Source organism: Lepus europaeus, chromosome X (assembly GCF_033115175.1).
Source record: "Lepus europaeus isolate LE1 chromosome X, mLepTim1.pri, whole genome shotgun sequence".
NCBI classification, from domain to species: Eukaryota; Metazoa; Chordata; class Mammalia; order Lagomorpha; family Leporidae; genus Lepus; species Lepus europaeus.
The window spans coordinates 102,467,475-102,492,562 of NC_084850.1; the positions used below are offsets into that span (position 1 = coordinate 102,467,475).

General features: G+C 40.5%; 1 protein-coding gene across 6 annotated transcripts in view; it reads right to left on the bottom strand.

Annotated features, from left to right (window-relative positions):
* The window catches only part of JADE3 (jade family PHD finger 3), a 165,108-nt gene that overhangs the window by 55,869 nt on the left and 84,151 nt on the right, over window positions 1–25,088 (bottom strand). The window contains exon 1 of one of the 6 annotated variants that reach the window (XM_062183738.1): window positions 9,888–9,943. The exons of the other annotated variants lie outside the window; for them this stretch is intronic. Coding sequence (XP_062039722.1) covers window positions 9,888–9,911 — 24 coding nt within the window. The 5' untranslated portion in view covers window positions 9,912–9,943. Of the gene's footprint in view, window positions 1–9,887; window positions 9,944–25,088 lie in introns of those variants that run through there. 6 annotated transcript variants of the gene reach the window in all.

The following is a 25,088-nucleotide window of genomic DNA, read 5'->3' on the forward strand; positions in this document are numbered from 1 at the left end:
ATCTTAAGAAAGCATCTTAGGGGCCAGCATTGTGATGTAGTGGGTTAAGCTTCCGCCTGCAGTGCCAGCATCCCATATGGGCACCGGTTTGAGTCCTTGCTGCTCTACTTCTGATCCAGCTCTCTGCTTATGTGCCTGGGAAAGCAGCAGAGGATGGCCCAAGCCCTTGGGCCCCTGCTCCCATGTGGGAGACCTGGAAGAAACTCCTGGCTCCTACCTTCAGCCTGGCCCAGCCCCGGCCATTGCAGCCATCTGGGGGAGTGAACCAGTGGATTGAAGACCTCTCTCTCTGTCTCTCCCTCTCTGTCTGTTAACTATGCTTTCAAATAAAGTAAATATTAAAAAGAAAGTATATTACAATTGCTATCTTAATGTTTTTAACGACTGGGTATTAAATCTGTTAAAGGCTTATTCAGTATATATGGAAATAATTTATTTTTCCATATATATATTATATATATTAATATAGTGTATGGTATTATTAGATTTCCTAACATTGAATGAGACTTCTATTTCTGGGATGAACACTACTTGGTCATGGTGCATTATTTTCTTAGTATGCTATTACATTCCATTTTTAAATATTTTATTTAGTATTTTTGGGGCCATATTCATGAGTAACACTGATCTGTAATTTTCTTTTTTGTAATTTATATAAGGTTAGAGTATACTTCAGTGTTACATGTGTTTGATAAAAGGAATTATGACATTTTCCTTCCTTACTAAGGCTCTAGAATAACCTGAGAATTATTGGGACTATATGATCTCTGTGAAACTATCTGGACTTGGTAATTCTTCTGTGGGCTAATTCCTCACTCATTTTCTCTACTTCTATGGAAATTGATCTCTTTAAGCTTTCTACTTCTAATGGGTCAACTTCAGTAATCTTTATTTCCAAAGGAGGTTATCTATTTTATCTAGGTTTTCAAATTTATTTGCAAAGAGACATACAAAGTATAGTCAGTCCCACTTTGAACAGCAGTGTAGGATCATAAATATCATGCATGTTGAAACCATGAAAATCCATCTTATGGGAAAAAATTATGGCTGTTTTGTGATCTTTAATTTTTTTTTCAAAATGATAGAAACTCTTAGTGCTGGCTATAAATGTATAGAGAAAGGAAAAACAGATTATTTAACATATTATAATTACATTAGAAACACTGAGAATGAAACAGTTTTCTTTCTTTGCAGATAAACTTATCAAGAACAGGTGGGGACAGGCATTGTGGTTCAGCAGGTTAAGTTGCCAGTTGGGATGCCAGCAGCCCAATATTGGAATGCTGGTTTGAGTCCTGGCTCCTCCGCACTTCCTATCTAGCTTCCTGCCAACCTATCTGGGAGGCAGATGACTTACTTGGGTTCTTGCTACCCATATGAGAGACTTGGATGTAGTTCCTGGCTCCTGGTTTCTGCCTGACACAGCCCTGGCTTTTGCGGCATTTTAGAAATGAACCAGAAGATGGAAGATCTCCATCTCTTTCTAGAAAATAAATAAAACTTAAAAAATAAAACAATGAGGCTGCCGCTGTGGCACAGTAGGCTAAGCTCCCCCTGCCCGCAGTGCCAGCATCTCATATGGGCACCAGTTCAGGTCCTAGCTGCCCCTCTTCCAAACCAGCTTTCTGCTAATGGCCTGGGAAAGCAGTGGAAGATGGCCCAAGTACTTGGGCCTCTGCACAGTGTGGGAGACCTGTAAGAAGTTCCTGGCTTCTGGCTGCAGATTGGCTCAGCTCCAGCTGTTGCAGGCATTTGGGGGGTGAACCAGCAGATGAAAGAACTTTTTGTCTCTCCCTCTCTGTCTGTAACTCTGCCTCTTAGATAAATAAAATTTTTTAAAAAATAAAATAAATACTAAGCTTCTTGGTATAAAATAAAGAGTAGGATGAGCAATGTTTGCCTTCTTCTCACTGTTAAATTATGATATGAAACAAGAATCTAAGATGTAATGTTTTCATTGTCATTCTTTTTAAAAACATTATAATTTCAATCTGTTTTCTCATTTTCACCATACAGTGGTATAATGGGTTTTAAAATTTCCATGTTGGAGGACTTATTTTTGCTATTAATTTATGATTTTACTGTATTATAGTAAAAGTGCTGTTTATGTCTACTTAATGAGAATTACTGACGTTTTCTTTTGGATTTAACACTTGATCATATTTTGTGTATGCACCATATGCTTTCGACAAAGTACATCATCTATTGTATTTAAAATCAAGGTGTATAATTTGCTAGATATTCACCAGAATCACCTTACTGTTTTTGTTATTTAGATCTTTTATTTCCTTATTTATTTTGCTTATTTAATATGTCTGATACTGCAAGAGGTGCTATGATTAGTGTGTTTCTATGAGTCTTTCCACTCTTATAGCTTTTGCTTCACAAAGATGGGTAGTATGTTATTCACTACATAAATACTGGAAAGTATCATATCTTCATGGAGAATAGCCTTTAGTATTAAAAGTCTCCTACTTTTCTTCTTTAAAGATTTATTTTATTTACTTAAAAGGCAGAGTTACGAACAGAGAAATCTTCTATTGGCTGGTTCACTCCTTAAATGGCCACAATGGCCAGGGCTGGGCCAAACCAAAGCCAAGAGCAAGGAGCTTCTGGGTCTCCCATATGGTTGCAAGGCCCCAAGGACTTAGGCCATCCTCTGTTCTTTCTCAGGTGCATTAGCAGGGAGCTGGATCAGAAGTAGAGCAGCTGGTACGTGAATTGGCACCGATATGGGATGACAGTGTAGCAGCTGGTGGCTTTACCCACTACGCCATAACACTGGCTCCTCCTACTTTGTCTTTTGGGCTTCAGTTCTACTCTCACTGATCTTTCATTGATATTAAGATCACTATTCCTGCTATTTTTCCTTCCATTTTCCTGATACACCTTTGTCTATTTTTATCCTTTCTAAACAGGTGTTTCTATTATATAACATATAGTTGGATTTTCTCTTGTGAATCAAAATGAAAATATTTTTAAGAGGTGCTAGGCTCATTCACTTTATTGGTATGATTGTGTTTGGTCTCTCATATTTTATAATTATGTATATCATATCTGCTATACTTATTTTTATACCAGATGTGTGTTCTTTACTTTTATTTATTTATCTGAGAGGTAGACACACGAGAGTGACCAAGTGCTCCCATCTGCTGATTCTCTCCCCCAAATGCCTGCAATGGCTGTGTGTGAGGGCGTGCATGTGCATGCACTTGCGTACATATAGCCCGGGGGCAGAGAATTACAACCAGGTCTCTCACTTGTATGGAAGGAGCACAATTATTTGAGCCATCAGTGCTGCCTTTCAGAGTCCACATTAGCAGGAAGCTAAAACTAGGAGCCAGAGCTGGAAATCAAACCCAGGCACTCCAATGGGACAGACATCCCAACTGGCATCTCAACCACTAGACCAACTGCCTGCCTCTGTATTTTTTTTTAATTGAGCAAGGTTTGTAGTTTTATTCTAGTTGTTACCTTTTATACTCAGAGCTTTAAAAAAATTCCCTTAATTTCATTTTAACCTTTTACTATCTGGCTTATCAGTTTTTATCACTATTATTTAACTCCTCAGGGGTGAGGAGGATAGGAATGATAGGTACACTGTGGCAGCCAAGAGATTCTCAGTGAGAGCCCAAACCTTATCCTTGGAAGTGAGCCTGAGTAGTGTGGAAAATCTGAATGTCAGGCGTAGGGGACAATGATATGGGTATGGCTACACCTTAGACTTGTGTTATCCTCTGGTTTAATGGGCATTTGAGTAATTAAGGGGCATAGAAATAATGCTCACCAGTCTGAATATGTGACTGTATAACAACTGTGTCAGTTTCAGCTTAATGATTCTGTCTTTTCAATAAAAGAAGTACATTGAGTTTTTTTTTTCTTTGACAGAGTTAGACAGTGAGAGAGAGAGAGACAGAAGAGAAAGGTCTTTCTTCCGCTGGTTCACCCCTCAAATGGCCGCTACGGCCGGAACTACACTGATCCGAAGCCAGGAGCCAGGTGCTTCTTCCTGGTCTCCCATGCGGGTGCAGGGGCCCAAGCACCTGGGCCATCCTCCACTGCCTTTCCGGGCCACAGCAGAGAGCTGGCCTGGAAGAGGAGCAACCAGGACTAGAACCTGGTGCCCATATGGGATGCCGGCGCCGCAGGCGGACGATTAACCAAGTGAGCCATAGCACCGGCCCCAACATTTTGAGTTCTTAACCTAAACTGACAATGACTTCAGTGGTGAAGACCCAGTTAACATTAAAACAATAAAGGAATACACTTTCACACAAAAGGATGCATAGACTGGTCTGTGCCTCACATACTAATCTCTACTATTAAAAAATCATACTACTTTCAAGTTGAAGATAAATATGTCCCCATTTCTAGAAAATCAATGGAAGAGATGCTACCAAGCAAACACATTAGCCTTTAATGCTTATAAAGGTCCTCTAAGGGGTAATACTGTCCAAGTTCTGTGTAAAATGAAAGTAGAGGCAAGGAGCATGATCTAATAAAACAATTCTCAATGAGTGCAGTTCTACTTAAAATGATATTTCACAGAGTATAAGACTCAACTATCAGGGCCTGGCACTGTGGTGTAGTGAGTAAAGCTGCTGCCTTGTAGTGCTAGTTTTCCATATGGGCAGTTCGAGTCCCAGCTGTTCCACTTCCCATCCAGCTCTCTGCTATGGCCTGGGAAAGCAGTAGAAGATGGCCCAAGTCCTTGGGCCCCTGCACACGCATGGGAGACCCGGAAGAAGCTCCTTGCTCCTGATCAGCACAGCTCTGGCTATTGTGGCCATCTGGGGAGTGAACCAGTGGATGCAAGACCTTTCTCTCTCTCTCTCTCTCTGCCTCTCTAATAAATAAATAAAATCTAACAAAAAGGACTAAACTACCTTAAAATCAAATGGTGCCATTTAAATGCATAAGGGTTTAATCTATTTGCTACTTTGCAGGACAACTCTGGAAATGCTTGCTGGATTCACTTAGGGAAGATTTAGAATAATATGACTAGAACAAAGTAGAGAAGGAAATCCACCATAAACATGCTGGTGGCCAGGTGGCAATAAAATGACCTTCCTACCAAGAACCCTGGACAATTAAAGTTAATTGGATGCTACACAGGGAGAAAGCTAAGTCTACAGGAAACAAAAACTGGTGGTTTATTACACAATGCTTTGTATAAGTAAGAAGGGATCACACATATTCATTTAACATGTTTTGCACAGAGCTGAATGTTCTGTGTAACTTGTGGGAGACACTGAATCACCATTTTGCTCAACACTCCAAACCATTTTTATAAATTACTAGTGTGCTTTTAATGGGCCAGTGGTTAAGTAGTGGTGACAATAACAGTGCTAAATCACTGCCTTTGGGAAAAGATGGTGCTGTGGGAAATTCTACTTTAGATCTGGAAAGAATACTAGAGCCAATTATTTGTCAACATCTTAAAATATTTTATTATTTTCCAAGTGATATTCTTTACAAAATAAATTGTGTGCCAAATCATGGTTTTATCTTAATAATGTACCACCTAATCACATAGCATAAACCATGTCTTTATAGTTGATATATCTGCTTATTAAAATCTGTTCAAGTGGCCTGGAAACATAGCCAAATAGGTTGGTAGCCCCTCCCAAAAGATGTCTACATCCTAATTCCCAGAGCCTGTGGATGTTACCTTATTTGGAAAAAGGGTCTTTGCAGATGTAATTAAATTAAGGATTTTGAGATGAAGAGATCATTCTGGAATATTTAGGTGGGCCCCAAATCCAATGATAAATGTTTCTATAGGATGAGGGCTAAGGGAGATTTGAGACAGAAGACAAGTAGGCAATGATCAAATGATTGATTAATAAATCAATGAATGCTGACAACTACAAAGAACAGAATCTCCTCTAAAGTCGAGGGAGGGGCCGGCACCGCGGCTCACTAGGCTAATCCTTCGCCTTGTGGCACCGGCACACCAGGTTCTAGTCCCGGTCGGGGCACCGATCCTGCCCGGTTGCCCCTCTTCCAGGCCAGCTCTCTGTTGTGGCCAGGGAGTGCAGTGGAGGATGGCCCAAGTGCTTGGGCCCTGCACCCCATGGGAGACCAGGAAGAAGCACCTGGCTCCTGCCATCGGATCAGCACGGTGCACCGGCCGCAGCACGCCTACTGCGGCGGCCATTGGAGGGTGAACCAACGGCAAAAGGAAGACCTTTCTCTCTGTCTCTCTCTCTCACTGTCCACTCTGCCTGTCAAAAATAAAATAAATAAATAAATAAAAAAATAAAGCCGAGGGAGGAGGCACAGAGTGGCCAATTTTGAATTTCTGGCCTTCAGACAGAACTGTGAGAGAATAAATTTCAGCTGTTTTAAACCACCTAGTTTTTTGTTATTTGTTATGTCAGCCTTAGGGAACTAATATACATATTTATCAAACAGAAGATTGACTTAAAGATTCTAGACAAAGACTGCAGAACACCATCCAACTTACACTTGTTTTTCTTAAGCAAATGAAAGCTAAATCCAATGACTATAATTTTCCCTTTCTCTTTAGAGAAAAAAGTAGACTTATATGATAAACCCATTTTCAATTTTACAAGCTAGTCAGATTAAATAGCATTAGATTCAAGTTTTCTAGAGAAGCATTTTAACTAATGGCAAAGAACAAGGGTTTGCCTTATCTTCTTGTATAAGTCAACGCTCTCAAGCATGAGGCAGAATATAAAATGAAGAGGGGATCAGAATGTAAGTTCAGCACTCAGGCAGCTATCTGCAATGTGATATGAAATATACTTACTAACTAGTCTTATGAACCTGCTTCTGATAAGAAAAAACATCTATTAAGGTTTTAAACTGAATGCAAACAAAGCAGCTACAGTTTATCTTTGTCAATGATGTGAGTTTTATACACATACAGTAGTCTGCAAACAAATTTATACATATTTTGATGAAATAATGAAAGGATAAACCAAAACTTTTAAAGAAAACTGCAGTGGGGGAAGAAAGCAGGGAGGAGAGAGTCTTAGTCTGTTTTCTACTGCTGTAACAGAATACATGAGGCTAGGTACTTCATAAAGAACAGAGATTTGATTTATGGTTCTTGAAGCTGGTAGGCCCAAGAGCATGGTGCCAACATCTGGCAAGGGTATTTGTGCAGAGTCCTCCAATGGTAGAAGGGAAAGGAGAAGACTAGAGCAAGAAAGGGCCAAACTCAGGGCTGGCATTGTAGTGAGGCAGTCTGTGATGCGGGCATCCCATATGGGTGCTCGTTCAAGACCCTGCTGCTCCACTTTCAATCCAGTTCCCTGCTAATATGCCTGGGAAAGCAGTGACAGATGGCCCAAGTGCTTGGGCCCCTGTACCCATGTGGGAGACCTGGAAGAAGCTCCTGGCTTCTGATTTTAGACCAGACCAGCTCTGGCCATTGCAGCCCTTTCAGTAGAAGAACAGCAGGTGAGAGGTCTCTCATTCTCTCTCTCTTTTTCTCTCTCCTCTTCCTCTCTCTGTAACTCTGCCTTTCAAATAAGCAAAAAATCAATCTTAAAAAAAAAGGGCCAATGGGGCCGGCGCTGTGGCGCAGCAAGTTAATGCCCTGGCCTGAGGTGCCCGCCAGTTCGGGACCTGGATGCTCCACTTCCGATCTGGCTCTCTGCGATGGCCTGGGAAGGCAGTGGAGGATGGCCCAAGTCCTTGGGTCCCTGCACCTGTGTGGGAGACCTGGAGGAGGCTCCTGGTTCCCAGCTTCGGATCAGCGCAGCTCCGGCTGTTGCTCGGCCAATTGGGGAGTGAACCATCAGATGGAAGACCTCTCACTCTGCCTTTCTCTCTCTCTCTCTGCCTCTCCTCTCTCTGTGTAACTCAGATTTTCAAATAAATAAATAAATCTTATTTAAAAAGGGCCAAATTCGCTTTTTTTTAAACACCAGTTTTATTTTGAGGTTAATCTTCAGTTTCTGGAAAAGCCAGTTTTTATTTTTTATTTTATTTTATTTTTTACAGGCAGAGTGGACAGTGAGAGAGACAGAGAGAAAGGTCTTCCTTTGCCGTTGGTTCACCCTCCAATGGCCGCCGGGGCCGGTGCGCTGCTGCCGGCGCACCGCACTGATCTGAAGCCAGGAGCCAGGTGCTTCTCCTGGTCTCCCATGCGGGTGCAGGGCCCAAGCACTTGGGCCATCCTCCACTGCACTCCTGGGCCACAGCAGAGAGCTGGCCTGGAAGAGGGGCAACTGGGACAGAATCCGGTGCCCCGACTGGGACTAGAACCTGGTGTGCCAGTGCCGCTAGGCGGAGGATTAGCCTATTGAGCCGCGGCACCGGCCCAAATTCGCTTTTATAACAAATCCACTCTGATGATAACTATTTCACTCCTCCAATATTAGTCACCTCTTATTAGGCCCCTAACCACCAACAATGTCACTTTGGGAATTGAGTTTCCAACATATGAACTTTGGGTGACACAGTCAAACCATAAAAGGGAGAAAGACAAAAGCTGGATCTCTATGAATGTATTTTGTTTTATAGTTTTTGGTGTTTCAATCAGACAAATGTTTCATATAGTTAAAAATTTTTAGAGAAAGGAATATGAGTTCTGGGACAGACTACCTGGATTGTTCTACTGGTTTCACTACTTAGCAGCTTTTGGCTAGCTTTCTAAATTCTGTGTCTCAGTTTACTCATCTGTAAAATGGTAAGAATAATAACACTCACCTCATAGGTGGTAATGATTAAAGGGAGTGGTCTGGGGATCATAGTAATTACTAAATAAATGCTAGATGTCGTTATTTTATTACTATCATCCTAGTCTGTTTTCGTTCTAAAAGCAGAAAGAAGTATGTGGCTGAGGTCTTTTATCTAGTCCATAAAGTAATTATTGACGGGATAAGAGAGATCTGAGTTTACAGCTCAACTAAAACATGTGTGCCTTGGCTCTCAGACACAAGGTTCCATCAAGAAAGTTAACCAAAATTCCACAGTCTACAAGGTAATGCAGAAAGTTCACAAAATAGAACATGGCCATTTGTTGTTATATGAAAGATAGTGAATGAGGGATCTGGATGTTGACACTGACCTTTATGGATAATGAAGTTGTGAAGTTTTACAAGTTCTTAATTGTGTGTCTATTTTATATGCACTGATAGTTTTCCCAAAAGCTCCTGAAACAAAAAGGCTTTGTACTTATCAGATAACTGCTCATTTGTGGTCAATGAGGGGATTCACAGGCTAACATACAGTCTAGAAGCCATGCCAAGTCCAACACTGCGTGTGCATCTGGCCTCTCAGTTGCTTGCAAAACAAAGGAGGCCTCACTATGAATTCAATGAGACCATCAGTGCTTAACCTGCCAGAGTCACAAAATGAAAATGCTCTTCACGAACAACTCTGGTTTTTATTGCTCTTATTAACATCTCTCAGTGGGCAATTTCTGAAAGTATAGCTAGTCTGAACATTTGTGTACATTACTCAGAGGAAAAGTCAAAACATTTATTTCCTATACAACACAAAGGGAAACAGTGTCATCAGTATCAATGAAGCAGGGAGACTGATCAATTTTGACTCATATTCACTTGTGTCTGAATCTATATGTAACTGACTACAAACTGATGTGTTAACCCAAAAACTGTAAAACAGCTGCAAACATGATAACTATATTTAATCAAAGGTAACAACAAAAGATTTTCAAGTAATCTAAAAGAATCAACCACTTAAAACAGACATTATATTCCATAATGCTTTTTCCAATGAAGAAAAATGTATTCAATTTCTAAATTTAGAAATTTAAAATAATTCTACGTTTCTTAGAAATCATAAATAACATTTTTGATGGCTTGAGGCTGACACCAACTGGAACATCAATTACAATATAGCAATGTATTTTGGGTTGCTTAGGTAAGTTGGATTATTCCCCTTACCCTGTACCAAAGAGATGTTTGCATCCTGGTAATGAAGGAGAGAGAGCAATCCCATCTGATATGAAGATCTGAGCAGTTCTCACACAAGAGATGACATTTGAGGTTTGTCTTTCAAGTTATTCTTCCTTCCCTCAATGTTCCTTTCTGTGCAATAAGTGTGCACTTGCAACTTAGTGCTTTTTACCTGCTGTAGGTCAGAAAACCAAATAATCAAGCTTATTAGAAATATAGGGAAAATGATGAAAACAGGCTATACTTGAGGGTATATAGTATTCTCTCATGAATTAAAATATATGAGTTCTTGCTCTGTTGTAATGGAAGTCTTGGATAGTAACAATTAAGACTCCAGGACTACAGATGACATACAGTCAACCCTTTAAGACAGGTTGACAGATTTTATAGACTGGACTAATATTAGGTAAATATCCTGGCTTTTGAGAGAGAATGGAAGATTTTTTTAAATATGTGCTTTTTCTAGGAAATTTGGTTTTTAAAAAACATCTTTAGGGGGCTGGTGCTGTGGCACAGAGGGTTAAAGCCCTGGCCTGCATCAACAGCATCCCATATGAGTGCCAGTTCAAGTCCCAGCTGCTCCACCTCTGACCCAGCTCCCTGCTTATGCACCTGGGAAAGCAGCGGGGGATGGCCCAAGTCCTTGGGCCCCTGCACCCACATGGGAGACATGAAAGAAGCTCCTGGCTCCTAGCTTTGGATTGGCTCAGTGCCAGATGTTGCAGCCATTTGGGGAGTGAACCAGCAGATGGAAGACCTCTCTCTCTCTCTGTCTCTACCTCTCTCTGTAACTCTTTCAAATAAATTTAAAAATAAATCTTAAAAAAAAAACATTTTAATAAGAGTACGGTCCTTTTGAGAATCAGATGAAGGATACTAGCCCAGAAAAAAAAATTCATATAAAGGTCCAGCAGGTTAAGCTAAAGTTTGCAATGCTGGCATTCTGTATCAGTGTTGGTTGGAGTTCTGGCTCCTCAGCTTCTAATCCAGCTCCCTGCTAATGAACCTGGGAAGGCAGTGGATGGTGGCCCATGTACTGAATACCTACTACCCACGTGGGAGACATAGATGGAGTTCCTGGCTCCTGGCTTCAGCCTGACCCAGTTACAGCTGCTGAGGCAATTTGGAGAGTGAACCAGCAAACCTAAGATTCTCTTTCCCTGTCTCTGTCACTCTGTCTTCCAAATCAATCTTTTAAAAAATTCATGTAAGAATATACCCTTCAAGGGGCCTGGGTCGTAGCACAGTGGGTTAAGCTGCCACTTGCAATGATGGCACCCCACATGGCCATGGGTTTGAGTCTCAGCTGCTCTCTGCTAATGTGCCTGGGAAAGCAGAGGAAGATGGCACAAGTGCTTGGGCCCTGTCACTCATGTGGGACACTATGATGGAGTTCCAAGCTCCTCGCTTCGGCCTGGCCCTGCTCTGGATGTTATAGCCATTTAGGGAGTGAACCAGTAGTTAGAAGCTCTCCTTTTCCTTATATCTCTGTAACTCTGCCTTTCAAATAAAAACATCTTAAAAAAAGAATATACGTTTCAAAATCTGCAGGTTCTGAACACAAAGTAAAGATAAGGAAATGGAAAGGCTGTTTGCCTGGTATGGTTGGTTTAGTCTATGTGTAAGTATGCATGTATGTACTGTATCATTTAAAAATGTGTGAGTATTACATGTTAAGCCAAAATTAAAAAATAAATGTAAAAGTAGTTTTTAATAAGAAATCAAACATTACTCTTCAGGATGTAATGTGATGTAGTGAAAGGAACACAATTACTGCATCCTGAGTTGAGGTCAATGACTTCTTATTTTGTTCTACTTTAGGTTATATATGACCCTTCCCTTTTTTATTTTATGTCTTCTTAAGATGGAGAAACTACAACTGGACCTTCCTTTAAAATTTTATGTCAATGTTAATTTTTTTTATTTGTGAGAACCAGCTTTTTATTAGTGGAACATCTCTAATCCTATACAATATGCTAATTATGTCATTTTGTGACCTTTAATACTTGTTTCTATAGTAAAAGACCATTCCTTTTGTTATTTTGTACCCTTGTATCCCCAAAGTCATAGTTCTAGCATCTGAAAGCCAACAAAAAAGAACAGAAACTATTAAGTACTGTGTTCTTATAATAAATTAATACTTCCTGAATACCAATTGTTCTGATGCTAAGGATTCAAAGAAAAATTAGGCGTCATACTGAAATGGATGAATTCAATGTCACATAAGGAAGATATGTACATAAACCAAATGCATTTCAGTTTGAATGGAGATTTGTACAACTCAGTTTATTCTGGTAGCCTTTCAAGACCGCCATTGTTCACTTACTGAAATTCAGTACTAATCCTTTCACAGTGACATGTCTACATTTAATAAGATGTATCTAGACAAACTTGTGTGATGTAAAAAAAATTTGTATACAATTTTCACAAGGTACAGAAAGTCCCTTACTCATACCTGGGATTCACACACTGTAGGAAACTCTTCTCTAGAGGATAAATCAGAGTGAGGCATGCTTAAAAATCACACTGATACACTAGCAAAGAAAATACATACCTAGCAATTTAAGAAATTAAGCCCCAGAAAAGAGGTTTATTTATGTCATACACCAATGTCTAATTCCCAGTAAAAACATAAGGTTTGAGACTTCCAGTTTTACCTTAGACCCATTGAACCAGAAAAAAAGATATTCCCATCTTAAAAGAAAGAAAAAAGCAGGACAGGCATCCAATTAATAACGTTTTGTGAATCCATCAGAGAAATAAGTCACAGAACAAGTGGCCAACTCAAAGAGAGATAGATGTCTGCAGGGGAAGATGAGATAGAGCTTTGCTCACCTGGGGCAAATGACACAGTAGGGACATTAAACTAGAAATTTGCCAAATTATTAGAGGCTGAGCTAGGGCTGTAGTCATAGGTGATTTCCATTCTCTTGTACACTTTCTCTCCTGGAACCTAACTAGACTCACACAGGGAAATGGGGGAGGCAGAGAATGCTTGGAGAAAGCTCCTTGAGTGGTGCTATCTGGGTTCCTGGTGCCTACAGCCATAGGCCCTTCCTGAACATGAAAAGCTTTATCTGCAGGGGAAGGTTATCAAGTAAGGGCAATACTGCTGCTGGGGCCAGTTTCAGCCTCCCTGTGTTATCTAGCACCAGTGGGGTGGGGGTGTGAGGGGAAAGGGAGTCAATCTATTAGAAGTGGAAACCTCAAGGACAAAGATTGAGAATACCAGAGGATACCTGCTGCTGGCAGGCAGGGGAACAGGGAGCAAGAGCATAAAAGCTCTAGCCTGAAGACCATCTACCCCATCCCAAGCCCTAGACTGAAGACTTTAATCAGAGTATTAGAGAATGCTGCCCCTACCTCATACTCTATCGCCATGCTAAAGTCTCCAGTAATAACTGGCTAATAGCTGGGACTGTTGCAAGAAACAGAATATCTCTGAGGACAAGCATAAAAAGATCCTAAGCCAAGAGGCGAAATAAAACAAGGTCACTAGAAGAAATTATGGTCTCTGGTGTCCATGGCAACAAAATTTGAAACGCCCTGCTGCATTGCTCATGGGACTGAAAAATGATCAATCTGCTTCAGAAAACAGCCTGGCAGTTCCTCAAATGGTTAAACAGAATTACTGTATGACTAAACAATTCCACTCTTAGGTGTTATGATCAAGACAACTGAAAACATGTGTCCGCATAAAAACTCATACATGAATGTTCATAGCAGAATTACCAATAATATCTAAAAAAATGGAAACAATCCATATGTCCATTAACTGATGAATGGATAAATAAAATGTAGTATATTTATACAATGTAATGCTATCCAGCCATAAAAAGAAAGGAGGTACTGGTACATGCTATGACAGAGATGAACCTAGAAAACATTATGCAAAGTGAAAGAAGCCAGCGACAAAAGGCCACATATTATATGATTTCATTTATATGAAATATCTAGAATAGGTAGATTCATAGTGATGCAAAGATTAGTAGTTGTCAGGGACTAGGGCTAAGGAGATTGGGGAGTAACTGATAATAGGTACAAGGTTCCTTTTTGGAGTGATTAAAAAGGTTCTAAATTTAGACTGATGATGATAACACAACTCTGAATGTACTAAAACTCACTGAATTATACATTTAAATGGGTGAATTGTATGCTATGAGAATTGTATTTCAGATGTAAAAAATGTTTTTACAGGGTTAATATGGTATCAATGGATACCATCTTAAAGGTCCTTCCTTGGGCCAGTGCTGCAGCTCACTTGGCTAATCCTCCGCCTGCAGCACCGGCACCCCGGGTTCTAGTCCCAGTTGGGGAGCCAGATTCTGTCCCAGTTGCTCCTCTTCCATTCCAGCTCTCTGCTGTGGCCCAGGAAGGCAGTGGAGGATGGCCCAAGTGCTTGGTCCCTGCACCCGCATGGGAGACCAGGAGGAAGTGCCTGGCTCCTGACTTCGGATCAGTGTAGTTCCGGCCGTAGCGGCCATTTGGGGGGTGAACCAATTGAAGGAAGACCTTTCTCTCTGTCTCTCTCACTGTCTAACTCTGCCTGTCAAAAAAAAGTCCTTCCTCCTCAATGTAGCATTAATAGAGTACAGGGAGGAAGCCTGGGCTGTCATCTGTACCCATCAGTAGTATACCCCTTACCACTACCACACCTCCCACTATCAGTGAGGCCAACAAAGTGAGGATTTCCCAGTAAAAAAAACAAAGTAGGATTTCCCTACTAAGTAGTATGAGACTCCTCTACTTTCCAGAGAGATATCAGGATGGGGAGTCTAGGCATTCTGGAATTAGTGGTAATGAGTCAACATCTGCTTTCTCCACTGGCCCAGTTAAGGCATGAGTCTGATAAAAGAGAAGATTTAAATAAGACTCAGCGTTTTATAACATAATACCCAAAAAGTCCAGAATACACTAGAAAATCTTTCACCACACTAAGATCTAGAAATGAGAAAAGACAATCAATAGGTACTAACACCAAGATGACAGATATCAGAATTACCTAACAAGAATTTTTCAGCACCTATGATAAAAATGCTTCAATGAGAAATTATAAACACTTTAAAATATTAAATTAATTAATTTTCATTCTATATGAAACACAGGGGGAGGGAGAGGGGGTGGGGGAGAGGGAGAGAGAGAAACTGACCTTCTATCTACTTGTTCACTCCTCAAATGCCTGCAACAGCTAGAACTGGGTCAGGCTGGCCGGTGCCGTGGCTTAACAGGCTAATCCTCCACCTTGCGGCGCCTGCACACCGGGTTCTAGTCCTGGTTGGGGCGCCAGATTCTATCCCGGTTGCCCCTCTTCCAGGCCAGCTCTCTGCTATGGCCCGGGAAGGCAGTGGAGGATGGCCCAAGTGCTTGGGCCCTGCACCCGCATGGGAGACCAGGGGAAGCACCTGGCTCCTGGCTTCGGATCAGCACGATGTGCTGGCTGCAGCGAACCAACGGCAAAAAGGAAGACCTTTCTCTCTGTCTCTCTCTCTCTCTCACTATCCACGCTGCCTGTCCAAAAAAAAAAAAAAAAAAAAAAAAACTGGGTCAGGCTAAAGCCAGCATCCCAGAATTCAATCCATGTCTCCCATGCGGGTGGCAGTGACCCAAGTATTTAAGCTATCATCTGCTACATTCCAGAGTGTGCATTAGCAGGAAGCTGGATCAGAAATAGAGCAGCCATCCCTTAAAGCAGGTACTCTGATAAGGGCTGTGGGTACCATAAGCAGCATCTTAACTGCTGTGTACCCCCACAAACACTTTTGAAAGAACAAGCAAACAAAGAAGCCCAGAAAGTCTCAGCAAAGACGCAGAGGAAAGAAAGAATAACTAAATTGAAATTTTAGAAAGGGATATTAACAACAATGGAAATAAACTTTTGGGTTGGTTTCAATTAAAGAATAGAATCAACAGAAGAAAGAACCAGTAAACAAGAAAAAATATTACTCAACTGATGTGAGGGGGTACTTGAGGGATCTGCGGGAAAATAACAAAAGATCTAACATTTATGTAATTTAAATGACAAAAGGAGGAAAGAAATAAAGTAGAGCTGAAAAAATATCTGAAGATATAATGGCTGAAAATCTCCCAAACTTGGGAGGAATACATAACTGCAAATTTAGAAAGCTTAACATACCCTAAAGAAATCCATACCTAGGGGATGGGTGTTTGACCTAATGATTAAGACACTAGTTGAGATACCTGAATCCCATATTGGAATACCTGGGTTTGATACTTGGTTCTGCTCCTGATACCAGCTTTCTGCTAATGTGGAACCTGAGAGGCAGCAATAACGGCATAAGTAACTGGGTTCCTACTATTCACATGGGAGACCTGGATTGAGTTTCTGGCTCCAGGCTTTAGCCCCCCCCAGTCCAGGGCCTAGTTTGGTTTACACTTTGTATATATTTTGAAATATTTCACTGTACCTCATAAAAATGTATAAGTATTGAATATTAATGAAAAAAATTTAAAGCGAATTTAAGGAAAAAATATACAAGAATGCATAAAGGAATTTCTTCAAACATAAAGGAAAACTGAAACATCAAGAATAGAGGACAAATGTGGGTAAATAAACTATCCTTTGCTGGATAAAACTTTGATGGTTGGAAGCAAATATTATAACATTATCTAACGTGGTTCTCAATGAATGTAGATAAAATATGTAAGACAATTACAGGGGCTGGCGCTGTGGTGTAGCAAGTAAAGCTGCTTCCTGCAGCATTGGCATCCCATATGGGCTCTGGTTTGAGTCCTGGCTGCTCCACTTCCCATCCAGCTCCCTGCTAATGTGCCAGGGAAAGCAGCAGAAGATGGCCCAAGCCCTTGGACCCCTGCACCCACGTGGGAGACCCAGAGGAAGCTTCTGACTCCTGGCTTCGGATCATCCCAGCTCCTTTGGCCATTTGGAGAGTGAACCAGCAGACAGAAGTCCCCCCCCCCAACTCTGCCTTTCAAATAACTAAATCTTTTAAAAAAAGACAATTATAGAGGTGATCTAAATTAAATTGTTGCAAAGTAGTTACATGTCACTATAAGTAGCAAAATGAGAGATCATGAGAATGATAAGTTATATATGCTTCAGATCAGCGCGGTGCACCGGCCGCAGCACGCTGGCTGCGGCGGCCATTGGAGGGTGAACCAATGGCAAAGGAAGACCTTTCTCTCTGTCTCTCTCACTCACTGTCCACTCTGCCTGTCAAAAAATAAAAATAAATAAATAAAAAATTAAAAAAAGAGAATATACCAAGAGCAGGAAGCAAATAACTACACAAAGATGTACACTCAAAAATTACTACAGACAAATCAACATGGAATGCCAAAAATTGTGAGTAATCCACAGAGAGGCGAAAAATAAAACAGAGGAATGAGAACGAACATCAACAAAACAAAGAATAAAAAATAAACAGTAAAATGGCAGACTTAAGCCAAATTACACCAACAGTATTAGTTTAAATACACTAACCAGAAGACCATTTGACAGAGTACATTTTTAAAATGACTCAACTCTATATCATCTGTGAGAAATTTAATTCAATATATATATAGATTGAAAGTATATGGATGAAAAAATGTCATGAAATCATGAATCAAAAGAAATCCAGAAAGGGGGAGGGAGCAGGAGATGGGAGGGTTGCGGTGGGAGGGAAGTTATGGGGGGGGAGCCATTGTAATCCATATGCTGTACTTTGGAAATGTATGTTCATTAAATAAATGTTTAAAAAAAAATCCAGAAACTAGGAGAGCGGCAAGACGGCGGAATAGGAAGGGAGCACACTGATAGTACAGGAAGAGACAGTTTAATAAAAGTGGAGATACTGCAGGTTCAAGGAAGAGTAGGGGAAGAAACAGCAGAGGAAACTCTTCTGGAACTAGTGATTCACAGTGGACCTGCATGGAGAGCGTGGGAGCCCACAGTTCGGGACACCAGCAGCGGAATCAACACACCAGCGCTGGAATGCGAGGTGAGCCGAACCTCAATAGCCCGAGACACTGGCAGGGAAGCGGAAAGAGGAGACTAGAGGGAACGAGGCTTGAAACCCCGTGGGGAAAACTTCACCTGGCTAACTAGAAGAGAGAGAGAGAAAAAAAAAAGTGACCGATACAGACATGAGTCTCTTTCTCTCTCTCTCTCTCTGCTCACCTCTCAAAGGCGAGCAAGACAAAGAGCAGGCGCCATTTTGGACATACGTCATAAGCAGGGCGACCTCAGGTCTGCACCGGCCCTGAGCCTAGCAGAAAAACCTGACTCTAGGGGGGTGAAATAACAGGAGATTAGGATCTAACTTGGCAACCCAGTGGGAGACTGCAGGAGAATTTGAGCCCATGCTGAGAGCAGCACAGATTCCCTGTGTGGTCCTTGGGAAAGAGCTTCCAATCTCTGGCTCCTGTGGGTATATCATTCCCCTGCTAACTACCTCCAATTCCGTTCAGCTGTGTGGAATTACGTCCCTTTTGAATCAAGAAAAAAAAAGAAAGAGAGAGAGATTTACCATGCCTAACCTGGGAGTGTCACCTTTGGTACACCCTCAACCCTGAGGAACCAAACAGAGTTCTCAGGCCACACCCATCTCAAGCCTCTAAGGCTCCATTGAAAGCAGACAGTCCACTTAATCTAGAACCATAGAAAAACACCACAGTGAAGAAACCAAATATCTCCAACATGCCAAACAACAAACGCAAAAACCAAGGTAACAAGAACAAGGAAGACATTATGACGCCCCCAAATGAAAAAGACACCCCAATTCAAGATTATGAAGATGATGAGATAGAAGAAATGCAAGAAGCGGATCTCAAAAAATTGATAAGAACATTAAGAAGTTCTCAAAAACAAATTCTTGAACTACAGAAATCCTTAATGGACAAAATAGAAAATCTCTCGCACGAAAATTAAATCTTAAGGAGGAATCAAAATGAAATGAAACAACTAGTAGAACAAGAAACTGTGATAGTGACGAGAAATCATAATGAAATGAAGAATTCAATAGATCAAATGACAAACACATTAGAGAGCCTTAAAAACAGCAGAAGAGAGAATATCGGACTTAGAAGACAGAGCACAGGAAAGTATACAATCAAACCAAAGAAAAGAAGAGGAAATTAGAAATCTAAAAAATATTGTTGGGAATCTACAGGACACTATTAAAAAACCCAACATTCGGGTTCTAGGAGTTCTTGAAGGCATGGAGAGAGAGAGAGGATTAGAAGGCCTTTTTAGAGAAATACTTGCAGAGAACTTCCTGGGTCTGGAGAAGGACAGAGACATCCTAGTACAGGAAACTCATAGAACCCCTAGTCAACATGACCAAAAGAGATCCTCACCACGACATGTTGTAATCAAACTCACCACAGTGAAACATAAAGAAAAGATTCTAAAATATGCAAGAGAGAAACGTCAGATTACTCTTAGAGGATCTCCAATTAGACTCACAGCAGACTTCTCATCAGAAACCCTACAAGCTAGAAGGGAATGGCAAGACATAGCCCAGGTACTGAGTGAGAAAAACTGCCAGCCAAGAACATTATATCCTGCAAAGCTCTCATTTGTGAATGAAGGTGAAATAAAGACTTTTCATAGCAAACAGAAATTGAAAGAATTTGTTGCCACTCATCCTGCCCTGCAAAAGATGCTTAAAGATGTGTTACACACAGAAACACAGAAACATGGTCACCAATATGAAAGAAGGTAAAGGAAGGAAACCTCACAGCAAAAGATCACAGGAAGCTCAATTTCTCTTTGACATAGAATTAAAATCTGATTCTCTGATAAAGCAATGTGTTAAATTAATCTATTATGTTCTCTTGATGTCTGTTAAATTCTAATTGTCCAAAAACAGCTGAATTTTTAATTAAGAGCTATGGGTTATTTAAATATGTGCTTATTTTCAAAGATTTGAATAATCACCTTGTAACAATGATCAAATTTGGTCTATGTTATGTCATGATTTTAAGGAATCTTATTTCAACCAGATATTTTGGATTTTGAGCCTTCTTGGCATTCTTGACAGGCATTCAAAAAATCAAAGTTTCAAACAATCTGGACTCTAAAATTTCCAGTAAATCTTGGACTTTGGTTTTTCCAGTTTGGGCCCAACTGAAAAAATCGAAGGAAGTATGTCTCTCATCTTATAGAGACACCAACTAATCAGGCTATTTGGATTATATTAGAAGGACTGTCAAGATGTGACATGGTACTAAATTTTAAGTTTCTTTAATGGAAAATGCTATTAATAAAAATGTTTGAGAATTAAAAAGTCTAATGATCTTGTGTTACTAGTCATGATAGTTATTTTAATGAGAAAGCCCCAGAGGCTTAAAGGGTTAAATACTTGTAAAATCCTACAGGTGCTTTCCAAAAATACTGTGAAGTAAGCAAGTGCCTCTTGTTGGTTGATGAATTTATAATTTTAAACATGGCAACTTAAAGTCTTTTGTCATCCACAGTTATATATGATTAGCTGCTCATAAAACTAAAGCGTTGTTGGTTCTGTGTTTAGCTGTCCTCCTATAGGTTCCTATGGACTTTTTCCAGCCACTTCTATTGTATTCAGTACCTTGGGATGGATCTGTAAACAGATGAAGCCAATAATGTATTAACAGTACCAACTGAGAGAAAGTATGGTTAACTGAGGTTACTAAAAACAAAAAGCAAATCAAATCAATTGGCAATCTACAAAAAGAGTTAAAGATTTTAAAAGCTATTATTAAAATTGCTATATCGGTCTACTATGTTATGTTATATGTGTGTACATATTGTATGTCCACATGGGGAAATTTTATTTTTAATTGGCTTATAGATAAGATTGTCCATAAATTTAAGCTGCTAAAATTAATCAAAGATATGTTTTAATTTGTGTGACCTGAATCTCTGTATCATATGTTTTATACTTGTTGGTAGAAAGAAACTAAAAACATTTTATATGGTTGTGCTTAAGTTTACTGGTTAAACAAACTACACCATGTTAGATATTTAAGAGGTGTTTTCAAATACATGATTCTTAAAATTTATAGAAGGCATTGGACCTTCTGGTAAATGTTTTCTTAAGTTGTTCTCTAATGGTTGAAACGGTTTGCTAAGTATTCATGTAATATTGCTAGTGTCAGCAAGCGATCTAGGACTTGCTCCCTCATCTCTCTATTCTAAGCCCAACTTGTTCTTTCATTTCTCTATTCTCTTCATGGTAGGAAACTAATTCTATTATGAAGGAATCTGTAGGACGCACAATTTAATCTTTAGACCTTATAAAAGAGATGGCTAACATTTTTCTGTAATAGCATAGCCAAAATAAGAGCTTAAATTATAATCTCATAGCTAGATTTACTTCGCTATCAGTGAAGTAAACAGTAAGTAGAAAAAACCTCTCTTTTAGACCAAAGGGGAAGAAAGTTTTAAAGTGAGAATATAATTTTCCTCATGGGCATTGTCTACCTTAGAAAAACTACTACAGAACATGCCTGTGACTATAGACTTGTAGTTCAGGCCACAGAAGATTAGAGATGGGACTTGGGTACTCCCTTGACTTGCATCCTCTGGTCTGCTTTAACACAAACCAGGAGGAAAAGAAAGCTCGGCATCAGAAGCAATGGGTGGCAGGCCTATTAATGGCTGATCTGTACAGTGATCTGCCCTCAAGGAGACCCAACAGTCTACTGCAGTGGCTTTCAATGTGGTAAGCCTGGGCTTCAGCAGAAGTCAGCTTGTGAAGAGCCCTGGCAGCTCTGCCAAGAGTTGGATCACTGTAAATGGACCTGCCCTGGAGTCGAAGGATGCCCAGGTCAGAGCCACAGATCTTATTGGCTCTAAGCTCAAAAGCCCTTCACTCAGCCCAACTTCCAAAGTGACCACTGCAGCTGAGGGTATGGCCAAGTCGGGTCAGCAACATTGCAGGCAGAACTGTAAATTTCTTGTTAGAAATGCCACCTGCCTTTACCTGGCCAGCTCTCCTCCCAGGCCAGCCAAGTAATGAAAGTCAACAGAGTGCCTTCCCCTAGGAGGTTCATACCTCCCTTAGGATGTACCTCATGTGAAGAGATAGATAGGTCTGGGCCTCTTAACTTACAAGGCCTAAAGCCCAACAAATTATTATCAAGCTCCTTCCGTCAGGTTCTATTTGCCTCTCAATCAGAAAACTTAATTGTAGCTTAGACAGCACCTTTCTTAGCTCCTCTAATAATGACTCTGTCCTTTGTTCTAGACCCTGTCTAGTCCACTTGGGCCTCATTCCTTTGTAATCATAACCTCTACTCTACCACAAATGGCTCTACTCCCAACCTGTGTGTACTGATGGTCCTTTTCCCCACTTAATGCTGTATAATTGTTCAGACCTGGCTAATGCCACTCTTAGGATCATTGGTTACTATCCTCACCCTGTCTTTTATGACCTTGTCTAAATATGATCAGAGTCAGCGAACTTGTAAGGCTTCCATAGCCTTGGCAACTCATGATGAGAGCCTAGGGTGGTTACTGGCGCCATAAACTAGAGTGTCAATTTGTTGGGTCAACAACAGGAGTCACTGTGCACTTGCTCCTCATATGGGATCTCTGTCCTTAATGTGCTGTACATTGATTTAATGCTATAACTAGTACTCAAACAGTATGTTTCATTTTGTGTTTCTATGTGTGTGCAAACTGTTGAAATCTTGACTTAATATATACTAAATTGATCTTCTGTATATAAAGAGAATTGAAAATGAATCTTGATGTGAATGGAAGGGGAGAGGGAGCGGGAGAAGGGAGGGTTGCGCGTGGGAGGGAAGTTATGGGAGGGGGAAGCCATTGTAATCCATAAGCTGTACATTGGAAATTTATATTCATTAAATAAATGTTAAAAAAATCCAGAAACTATATTAATACTGAAAGGAGTCAGAACAAAAATCGTAGGAAGGTAGAGGAAAAAAGGCCCCTTAGTAATTTGGAAAATTTTCTTAACCTAGCTAGGAAACCAGTCTGAGCCAGGAAGCAAGTTTGATAATGAAGGAGACATAAAGAATTTCGTTGATTAGTCAGGAGAAAAGCAGGCTCTGGATTCAGGCCATGTACAAGGCCAGGTGGCTGGAGTTGCCTGTGACCAGTCTCAGGAGTATGGTGAAGAGAAATAGCTTCCCAGACAGGACCCCAAATAGAGTTTTTTCTTTGTTCTGTAAGAAATGTTTGATGTTTTACTCATAAGCCCCTAGCCAAGAAAACAGTGGAACTCTCCCTTCGTGGCTATATTCACAGGAGTTTCTTATCTTTCCTTTCTGATAAACTTTTATTTTCTAAAATTGCCTTCTCATGTGTTCATCTGCTTTGTACTTTGTCACAGATAGAGCAAGTTCCAGGGGTTCATTTCAGCTGTTACAATAAAAATAGTGTAGACTTTAGAGCAAATGAAATTACCAAAGACAAAGAAGGACATTGCATTATGCAAAAGGGTCAATTTACCAGGTATACATAGTAATCTCAAATGTGAATGCACCTAACAACAGAGCTGCAAAATATATACAGCAGAAGAGACAGAACTGAGTGGAGAAACAGGTAAATCCACAATTACAATTGGAGACTTTTACAGGCCTCTCTGAACAACTGCTAAAACTTCTAAGCAGAAAATCATTGAGGATACAGAAGAACATGATCAGCCAAAGGGACCCAACAACAGCAGAATATACATTCTTTTCAGGGGCCCATGGAATGTTCACCAAGATAAACCATATTACAGGCTAAAAAATAAACTCTGATGAATAGAAAAGAGTTAAACACATATAGACTATGTTCTCTGACAAAAACGGACTCAAACCAGAGTAAGTACCAGAAGGACAGCAGGAAAGCTTCCAAATAATTGTGAATGAAACAACATATTCCTAAAAAGTCCACAGTTGAAAGGAGTCTCACAGAAATTAAAAAATGCTAAATTGAAAGAAAAAAAATAAACATATCTAAATCAATGTGATCAGCTAAAACAAAGTTAAAAATTTATAGCACTAAAATTATTAAGAAAAGAAGAAAAATCTAAAATTAATAACCTATGCACCCATCTCAAGAATCTAGAAGAGCAAAATAAACCCAAAGCAAGAAGGAAGAAAATAATAAAACTAGGAGAAGTCAATGGAATTCAAAAGACAACATTAGAGATGATTTCAATGACTTAAATAATTTGAACAACACATTAAATTATGTAGTAGTACTGGATTATGTATTAGTTTTTATTTAAAATACATGCTAGGGGTGCCGGTGCTAAGGCGCAGTGGGTTAACACCCTGGCCTGAAGTGCCAGCATCCCATATGGGTGCCAGTTCATGTCCCGGCTGGTCCACTTCTAATCCAGCTCTCTGCTCTGGCCTGGGAGAGCAGTGGAGGATGGCCCAAGTCCTTGAGCCCCTGCACCCACATGGGAGACCCGGAGGAGGCTCCTGACTTCGGCTTGGTGCAGCTCCGGCCGTTGCGGCCAACTGGGGAGTGAATCAGTTGACGGAAGACCTCTCTTTCTCTCTTTCTGCCTCTCCTCTCTCTGTGTAACCCTTTCAAATAAATAAAAAAATCTTTAAAAAAATACCTGAGAGGAACAACTTAGGAAGGAAGGAAGAAAGTTTATTTTAGTTTACAGTTTGGGAGGATCATAATCCAAAATCAGGTAAGTTCACAATCCATCAGTTTAGGCATCTGGTGAAGCCAGAAGAATGGTCACATGAATGGCAGAAGAATGATCACATGAGAGGAAACAGAGAGAGGGAACAGGTTTTTTCCATGTCTGTGTGTCTTTCTTCATAAAGCCATCATGGTTTCTTTTTAAAGATTTATTTATTTGAAAGTCAGAGTTACACAGAGAGAGGAGAGGCAGAGAGAGTTCTTCCATCCGATGGTTCACTCCTCAATTGGTGCCAATCTGAAGCCAGGAGCCAGGAGCTTCCTCTCCACCCCACCCCCATCTCCCACGTGGATGCAGGGGCCCAAGTACTTGGGCCATCTTCTACTGCTTTCCCAGGCCATGGCAGAGAGCTGGAACGAAAGTGGAGCAGCCAGAACTAGAACCAGCACCCATATGGGATGCTGGTGCCTCAGGCCAGGGCGTTAAACCTGCGCCACAGCACTGGACCCAGCCATCATGATTTGATCATGGAGCTTCACCCTAGCAATCTAATCAAACCCAATCACTTCTAAAAGGCCCCATTTTCAGATACCATAGTTGAATCAAGTCTTCACCCTTAATCTATTAA